The sequence below is a fragment of the Acyrthosiphon pisum genome, chromosome A2 (genome assembly GCF_005508785.2).
Source record: "Acyrthosiphon pisum isolate AL4f chromosome A2, pea_aphid_22Mar2018_4r6ur, whole genome shotgun sequence".
Lineage (NCBI taxonomy): Eukaryota > Metazoa > Arthropoda > Insecta > Hemiptera > Aphididae > Acyrthosiphon > Acyrthosiphon pisum.
In genome coordinates, this window is record NC_042495.1 from 40052549 (window position 1) to 40062358 (window position 9810).

General features: G+C 26.7%; 2 protein-coding genes across 2 annotated transcripts in view; one reads left to right on the plus strand and one right to left on the minus strand.

Annotated features, from left to right (window-relative positions):
• Nucleotides 1-7652, plus strand: part of LOC107883966 — an 11194-nt gene extending 3542 nt beyond the window's left edge. The window contains exons 3-4 of the mRNA XM_016805108.2: nucleotides 4839-5094; nucleotides 5157-7652. Of these exons, the coding sequence (XP_016660597.1) occupies nucleotides 4886-5094; nucleotides 5157-7272 (2325 nt within the window). The 5' untranslated portion in view covers nucleotides 4839-4885 and the 3' untranslated portion in view covers nucleotides 7273-7652. The remainder of the gene's footprint in view (nucleotides 1-4838; nucleotides 5095-5156) is intronic.
• Nucleotides 1-9004, minus strand: part of LOC100159057 (sprT-like domain-containing protein Spartan) — a 17815-nt gene extending 8811 nt beyond the window's left edge. Inside the window, exon 1 of the mRNA XM_016805110.2 lies at nucleotides 8761-9004. The gene's annotated coding sequence lies outside the window, so the exon portion shown is untranslated. The remainder of the gene's footprint in view (nucleotides 1-8760) is intronic.
• Between the last annotated feature and the right edge of the window lie 806 nt (nucleotides 9005-9810).

The window sequence follows — 9810 nt, forward strand, 5'->3', positions numbered from 1 at the left end:
ATAATGTAGATAATACTAATTTTTGTTGTACGAATAATAAATGTTTCAATGAGTCATGGAAATAATCTTCACGTGAAAATCGCAAAATACGGGTATTGGTCTAAGTACACTACCCACCTAACGATTCTATACTAATCTCTTGTATCATAGATTAAAACTTGTAGGATCACATACAAACGATATTATACAATATATATTAATTGTATGTTAATTTAAATCGCATTATACGATATAAAAAACATTTTATTTATTACCACGCAACAAATAGTTAAAAAAAATTTTTTTAACATTTAAACTGAAATATTTTTAAAAATAATATATTTAAAAAAAATTTATAAGTATAAAACTGTTGTAACAATAGTAACGTACAATTAAAGTCTTTATAATTTTTTTGTAAAAGTATTCTTTTAAGAGTTATGATTAATTATATTCAAAAACTGACGATTTCTAATATTTTTTTGTTATTAAAACTTTAGAGCTTTTGCGGCACGGGTTAAAGTTGAACTTTTTGTCTAAAAAATTTTTCTCATGCTTTTTTTAAGTGACTGAACCGATTTGAGGGCGGTAACCCGATCATTTTGCAATTTTTTTTTACTTCATCTATACCGGAGGACCACCCTAATGTATATAGTATTTTGTATTCTCCTGGGCCAAAATTCCCCTTTCAGCCGTTAGAAAATGCAGTATTATCTTATAACCCACTTAATTGAATTATTTTATAGTTTAATTCATATTATTTGAGTTTAATGATAAATAACATTTAAAAATATTTGCTACATATATTGATGATAATAATGTAAAACTTTATAAAAATGTTTTTCTACATTTTCAAATTTGAATATTTTGACCAATACCAGGTTGTAGCTATACAAGCCTTCCAGTCTATTTCCCTTCACCAAATAACATCTGCGCCATAGTACGTCACATACCTCTCACAACATAAAGATCTTAAAATTAAAACAGTTAAAAACTACTGTAAAAATGTCCACACCAAAACAGTTAACCACACAAATCCATTGTTTTCTAACTTAGCCAGTGAATTCTTGCCAAATAATAACCCCCCACTTTGATTAAAAAGACACTGGTGTCGAGATCTCCTGAATCCCGACATGCATCCCCCCTCCCCACAATTAATTTTCTTATTATAAAAATACCCCTGAAGCTCCCCTAAGTTTCCGTTTTTGACAAGTACAATTCGTGGATATCACTATTCAAATTTGTGAAAAGACAACTTTTTAATTGTAAATGAATCTAAAAAAGTTGTCCTTTCACAAATTTAAATAGTGATATCCATGAATTGCTTTACCTTCTGTTGACATACATAACCTATTTTTTATTTCACATACTTTTAGTATACCTACCTATTGCATATTATTGAATATTTTAATAACAATTTTGTTTACCAACCCTGATCCCATTTTTATCATTTGTAAACATATTGTTTTTATATACATTTATGAATTTAGTATATCTACTGAATTCTTATTAAATTAGTAAATTTAAATTAATGTCTTGTAGGTAGCCAGTATTTGAGTATTTGTATTGAATACTTATTTTAAATATTGAACATCAACAAATATTCGTATACATTTTAAATACTAACTATTTTATTGTATTGAATACTTTCCATTAAATAGGTACTTTATTTTTGACTGTCAATTATAAATATTTAGAACTACCAAAATATATTATATTACTAAAAAACGATTACTACAAAAACCAAAATCTTATCTTTTTTAAGTAATAAGTAATATAGCTAGATTAGATACAGTAAATTATAGTTGATTCTAAAAAAAAAATGTGTATATAAAATATGGATTAAATACTTAAGATACCTAAGTACCTGCCTATTCGAGTAATAATTAAATACTTTATCAAAAATGTATTTTAGTAGTATTTCAATATGTCCTCTTTTTATGAACATTTAAAGTTTATATTTTTAAAAAAATTCTTCAAAAATCATAAAAACTTACAATACATTTTTAATTTGTATAGCAAAGTATTGAAAATGTAACACAAGGCCTCATATAAGTAGTTGAAAAAAACACCAAAGAATATACTATAAACACAGTTTTTTTTATAGGTTTATAGATATTATAGGTACCTAACTTCAAAATTTTATATTTAAACAAAGCATTACAGTTTTAGTTATTTTGTCTTAATTTAAAAATATTATTCTAGAGTACTTAAAACTTTTAAAGTATATTAGGTATTATATTTTATAATATATACAATGACATTTTAAAATGCAATGCTTTCGACAAATATTAATTCAACCAATTGTATTAATAATAGAAAAATAAATTACTTCAACAGCAATAATATAGAAATATATTTAGTATTATAGGCGAGTAGGCCATATTCTCTCAGAACCATTTTTCGTGTACAATCTTTTTATATCATTGAATTCAAATTTAATAAATCCATTACAGTGACTCACACGACACCTAATGTACAGCAGAGTTGTACCAATTTGCCCACCATTTTTTGCTGTCTGTCATCATATTGAGTAAATTTACTTCGATTTTCTATTCCAGCATTTTTCTGATAGGAAAGTGAATATAGTTTGTACTTGTGAAAAACAGAAACTTAGGGGAGCTTCAGGGGTATTTTTATAATAAGAAAATTAATTGTGAGGAGGGGGGATGCAGGTCGGGATTCAGAAGATCTCGACACCAGTGTCTTTTTAATCGAAGTGGGGGGTTATTTGGCATGAATTCATTGGCTAAGTTAGAAATCAATGGATTTGTGTGGTTAATTTTTTTGGTGTGGACATTTTTACAGTAATTTTTATCTGTTTCAATTTTAAGATCTTTATGTTGTGAGAGGTTTGTGACGTGCCATAGCGCCGATGTTATTTGGCGAAAGGAAATAGACTGGAAGCTCGACTGGAAGGCTTGTATAGTTCGTATTTGGAAAGGCTTTGCACATCCCCATATCTGTATAATACTTATCATAAAAAAGTGGAATGGACAGGTACCTAAACATTACACTATTAAAATATGTTAATTCCAATAAATTTAGTACAATACTATAGATTTTTAAACAATAGATACTCTTAAGTCCTTAGTCCTTAGATGTTTAAAATTACCCTGGTGATGGTTATATGATGACACAATTAAAGAATTGATTATCCAACCAACATTTATAATTTGAATTCAGTTTCATTTATTTTATATTTATTTAAGCCTAAAAACATATCAGCAGTAGGCAGGAGTAGCGATCGCCGTTCGATCTCTCGTTAGTCGTTAATTGTATGATCATTTTATACATTAATGTTACAAAAATAACATCCTGGGTCAAGTATTATGGGTGAAGATTATTTTTGAGTTTACTTTATTGACAACTTTTATGTGGTATGCAATAAAAACTACACAATATTTTTTTATATTAAAATGATATGTTGGTATACTGTTGGTGGGAGTATAGGAATTATGACAGAGGAGCTAAAATAAAAGTTAGTCCTCTTAGTTACGCCTATGTTAGTGTGTGTGTCTGTGAGTAAATAGTAGTGGAGCGTTCACGCATGCGCACATACAAGTCACTGCCATGGTGTTGCACCAATGGTGAATGGTAAATAATTTATGCTTATTTCTTTGTACTTTTTGTCAGTCCTACCGTTGGACCCGATAATGCGAAGTCTTATGAAAACTGATTTTAATTTGTTAATATGTATTCTTGAGATCTATCAGGCCATATTTTAAGATATAATTTTATTTTCGAATAATCAACTTAAAATTTTGTACATTTTAAGTACTCAAACATAATTTATTCGAATTTCGGAACAATTTTTTAAAAAAATGGCCTTTCGAACTCATTAATAGACATATTAATGAATTAAAATCAGTTTTCAGAAGTCTTATTGCGTTAACAGACCAATCGGGATGATTGACAAAATATTGATACATTTTGGTTGAAATAATTGTCTGTTTGGAATCCCCTTAACGAGTTAAAAAAGTATTTGTTAAACATTGCCCGTTTTGAGAACGGTTTTCTACATTTTATGGTTTTGGTTTAGGTTCTAAGATCGGTTTTTCAAATTTTTTGAATTTGGTTTAGGTTTCAAATAAGGTTTTTCAAATTTGTCAGTATCAATAACAGTTTTTGAAAATTTTTTTTTCATTTACCTTATAACTGCAGACTCGATTTTTACTTTCTATTTACTATTAAGGGCTGAGCCTAAAGCCCTAAAATATATCCGATTTGTAAAATTAGTTTAGGTACATACAGTATATATAGAAAATTTACGTTCAGCAGAACTAATTTTGTGTTGTTAACTTTAATATGTTATACCTACTTTTGCATATTATTATGGTTGAGACTTGATCATTATTAGAATATATTAATATTTAATTGTAATTTACAATAACATCAAACTATATTACAGTATTAATAATAAATATCTTGTTATGCGATTAATGCTTATGATATTTCAACAAAATATTAATTTAAATGGATACTAAAACAAGAGTATCGGACTATTGAAAATATTGTTATTTAAAAAGGTTTACTGTTAAGATTAAAATATACGTTATAAGATTTGGTACACACATTTGTAATTCAGGGGATTCTGAGGAGAATGATAATAATGACATAAGCAATTGATGACTGCAGGACGGACGCGGATCAATCGAATACGAAACAATTTTAATAACATTAATAGATAATAATATACACAAAAACATCAATTTTTTTTCAGAAAACTGGTTAAAATGGTTTCAATTCCTGTGTTTCCATGATGACAAAATTAGAATATGTCTTGTATTAATAACCTATAACTTTATTTTTTTACCATATCATTTTTAAACATAAATTTAATGAGTATTTTTTGTTTACAGATAAAATAAATATTTTTAAAGACGAAAATAAGGAAAAATAATAAAAAATGGATAATAAGCATATTAGTAATACAACTGAACAAAATGTTGTATCCCATGCAACAATAGATTATGATTATAGTGAAAAAGTTTTTGAAACTATTATGACTAAATTCAAAGCAGAAAATGATTCACATTTTCATGACGAATCAAGTGATTCTGAAGATACCAGTATAGTTTATCCTTCTAGTTCTCCTTTGACAGCATTGCCAATTATGTGAGTACCTTTAAATTTAATTTTTGACATATAAATTATAATAAATGTGTTGGAAGTTACAGATTATATGAAAATAATTCCTCAAATGATAATACTACCAAATCTAACGGGAATAAAAATATTGTTCGTGCAAGTCCACTGAAGTTAAAACGTACATTAAAAATAAATCCATATTTTCGCAAAAGGGAAAAATCTTCCAGAAAAAGTTGCATAAAAAATGTTTCGTCAGATAAGCATATATCTGATTCTGCCGGTTTATCAGATTCTATCATTTTATCAGATTCTGAAAGTTTATCAGATTCTATAATTTTATCAGATTCTGGAAGTTTATCAGATTCTGAAATTACAGTACGTAATACTAATAATTTATTAGATTCTGAAATGTTTTCTGATACTGACACTGAAGAAATATTTCCAGCTTGTGAAATAAAAGAAACAGACTTTTTAATAATTGGGCCAGATGATGATTTGAGTTTAGATTCAAACTGTGAATTTAAAAAAAAACCAGATCGTGAAATAGAAAAGAGTTGTAAATTTGTATCTGATAGTGAGAAATCACTAGAAGGTAAAATTATATTGAATAGTGAAAATATATTAAATAGTGTAAAAGACTCAAATTTTGAAATGGTGTCTGATGCTGAAACTAAATCAGATACTAATGAGCAATCCTATATAAATACCTCTGTTACTAAAGAGGAATTCAATTATAACAAATTATCTACTTTCAAAATTGTATCCAATGTTCAAAATACATTGGATCATGAAATATTATTAGATGGGGATAAAGTCTTAGAAATTGCATCTTGGAGTGAGAAAAGAATGATAAATTATAAAATTATATCTGATGATGAAATTAAACCTTCAGGATATAAGGGACTCACATGTATAATTATATCTGATAATGATGATGAATTCCGAAATAAAGAATTTTCTACCTACAAGATTAATGTTAAAAAAGGATCAAATAGTGATGTCATTTTGGATGGGGAAAAAGTCAAAATTGTGTCTAAAACTGAGAATAGAGAAGTAAAATATGAAATAGAACCTTTTGATAATAAGAAATCCAACAAATGTATAATTATATTTGATGACGAAAATGAATTTATTAATAAAAACTTATCTACCTTCAAAATTGTATCCAATGTTAAAAAAGAATCTGACTATGAAATGTTAGACGGTGATAAAGTTTATGAAATTGACATTGAGAGTCAGAATGAAAAAATCAAGTATATAATTTTATCTAAAGATGAAATTGAATCTTCTGCTAATCTCAGATCCTCGATTATGTTATCCAATAACAAAAACAAATTCAATAATAAAAAATCTACATTCAAAATTGTAGTAAAAAATTTTCAAAAAACACTAAATCCTTTTTTGTCTCAGAGTGAGAATGAAGAGAAACAATATTTTAAAAAAGTTTCTGATATTAAAATTATACTTAATGATTCACTGGGTTTAAAAACATTAGATGATAATAATACCATTAATAATGATTCACAATTACAAATTAAACATTCATTAAATTCATTTCCTTGTTTAGAACTGACTGTTAATCAAAATGGGGATGCTAAACAAAAAGAGTATTTTAAAGAATTTTACAATATAATTAGAGATTATATTGCAAATACGCAAAACCAATATCTCAAACAACTATACAACCAGATAGGCAATGATGAAGACATGCTTCTATATCTGATGGAAACCTTTAGAATGTTTTACAACGGAGAACTGGTTGTTTCTGAAACAGCCGATGAATTTTCTAAAGAATATTTAAAAGATCAAAAAACAGCTTTATTCAATTGTTTTGGTGACCCTAAACATAATATTAATGCCTCAAAGCCGTTTATTCACCCGTCATCACATTTACATCGGTACAGTAAACGTTTATGTTCTAATGTTGAACCGCTTAAAATCAAAGAAATCACAGATACTAAAAGTACATCAACCAGAAGTAATACAATTGCTTCACCAAAAAATAATGTTGCCTCAAACAAATGTGTTAAAAGTAAATTTAACAACATCAGAACTTCAAAATTATTACCTTTATGCAATACAGTAAAACCAAAAATTAATCGTTTCTTGTCAGATGATAATCTAAAATTAGCACATTTATCTGTAACTAAAACATATAATTTTCAATTGCCAATAGCGATTAAAAGGAAAACACAACAAAAATAAAGTTTTATTACCGCAAACATGTAAACTAAAGAAATAAAGTTTTATCAACTCTAATATATAAACTAAAAAGCAGCAACTGCGGTGGGACCTATCAACTATAGTATTGGCCATAAAAACTTGCGGATGATTCAGTAGCGTTTTTTTCTGTAGGGTTATAGTAAATAGATAGCCCTAACGAAAAAACGCCAGGGGTGTTAGATTCCTCTGCACGTTTTTGTGGCCCGTACTACAAAACCTCCAGATCTCTTATGACCTAACTTCATTGGACCTTCCATAAAAAATGTATATTGATATAATAATTCCACTAAGTATATATTGTTAAAATAAATTGCAAATGATAGTGTAAAACTTGCTTTTGGATAACAATTATTTTACTTGTATTTAATTGCTGACTGATTATACAACATACTTTTTAAACTATTAAGTAGGGATGGGACGATACCTCTTTTTACCGATATCCGATATTCCGATATATGCAACCAATAAAAAACCGATACCCAATATATTTGAAAACCAACATTTTCAGCATAAACAATGAACCGATATTAAAATATCACCGATACTATCAACCGAAATACTATTATCATTTTACATTTAAATATTACTATTTATAATCAATGCTATTATGCTGATAAATTTGGCTTTTTTTTTTTGGTATCGGTTCAAATATCGGTTTAAAAAAAAAACCGATACCGATAGACCCGATACCACCAATATCGAGTATCGTTTTTAGTATCGGCCCATCCCTAAGTACCTACCCGATAAGATAAATAAATAGATTTAAATATTAATAATAACAATTGTATATACAATTTGTGTAATTTTTAATCTTGAATCTTTTTTGTTGTCTATAATATAATATGACAAGACATATTAAAATAATATTATTATATTTTATTTTAATTTATTTTAATATACATAAAAATTAGAACTTATGTTTCTTTAATTATTTTTTAAGTTATAAAATATAAAATAATAAATTGTAAATGATATTGTAAAACTATCTTTTAGATAACAATTATTTTACTTATTTAACTATTAATTGCTGACTGATTTTACAACATATTATATTTTAAATAAGTATGTAAGATGAACACAACATTGAAAATAGATTAAATTTAACATTAAAAATATTAATGGTATTAATTGTGATGATTTAAAAATAAGCATGGCCGTTGCTATTCATAAAACTTCACCTTATAATAATATATTAACTGAGTTGGTATAGTTAACTATTTTAAATGAATAATAATTAAAGGGATTATTAATAGCGACTTCCTTTGTCTTATCTTTTATTACTAATTAAAGCATATAATTATTACGATTGATTGGGATCATGAGTACCTATAGATTAATAAACGAAGGGTATAATGATTCGTGATGTTTTATGAATTTGTGATGCACCGGAGCCTGCGTGTCTTAATTAACTTATCGTTGTGATGATTTTATTATGGAGATTATATGGTAAGTATTATTATAATTTCTTACCTGGTTGATGTTGCTTGATTTGATGAACGATGATAGAGAATGGAAGTAGAGTATTGACGATGTTAGTTTGTAAGAATAACGTAAGTACAATTTTGGTTTGAAATAAAAGTTATTTTAATAATTCACAACAAGATATTATAAGATTCGAATGAGTACGTTAAGTTAATAATTGCTTTATAATTTTAGTAGCGAAATAAGACGGTGCGTGTGATACTGTGCTGCTGAGATCCGACTCAGCTGCAGATGGCTAGTATGAACAGACTGATCTGAATATCAAAATGGGGGTTCTACTTATAGTATTGATCTTTGTACCTTGTTGTTCCATATTAAATTGTTGTTTATTTTGCATAAATACATGGGTATAATCAAAATATGTTATTGTAAGATTAGTGACATTTGTACATATGTATATTACTTATTCATAGTTTTTGTACCTTTTGGTTAGTATCAGGGTACATGGGTACATATATTATTTATTATATTGTTTATTAGATATTGTTTTGTGTTTTAATTATATAATGAATTTATGAATATGATTGTGGCTGTTGTGTATAATTTTGGGTAATATAATGGGTATATGGGTACAGATATTTATTGTGGTTTTTTGGTAATAACATATTTAATAGTATTATGATGATATTGAATCATGAAGCTGTGTAGGCGCAATGATGTATATATCATTACATCCACTTCAGTTTTTTTGATATTATGCCCTCATAATATGATATGATTGGGACAAAAAATTTTTTAATTTTGATAGTGAGAAAAAGTTATTCTGGTGATTCTTTTATCAAACAACACTCATTATTTCAAAAAGTGTAACATTTTTTGAAAATATTTTTTACATAGTTTCAAGTCGCTTATAAAACAACATTTTTCTTAAAAAAATATTTTTTAAATATTTTTTATCCTTATAATTTTTTAAGTTTTTTACTTTTTTGAATGACAACATAGGGTTTTAATTTTATATTCCAAAGCAGAATATTTTTATTAGTATTTTGATACATAAAAATCGAATTTGGGGCAAGTAGTTTATGAGTTATAAATATT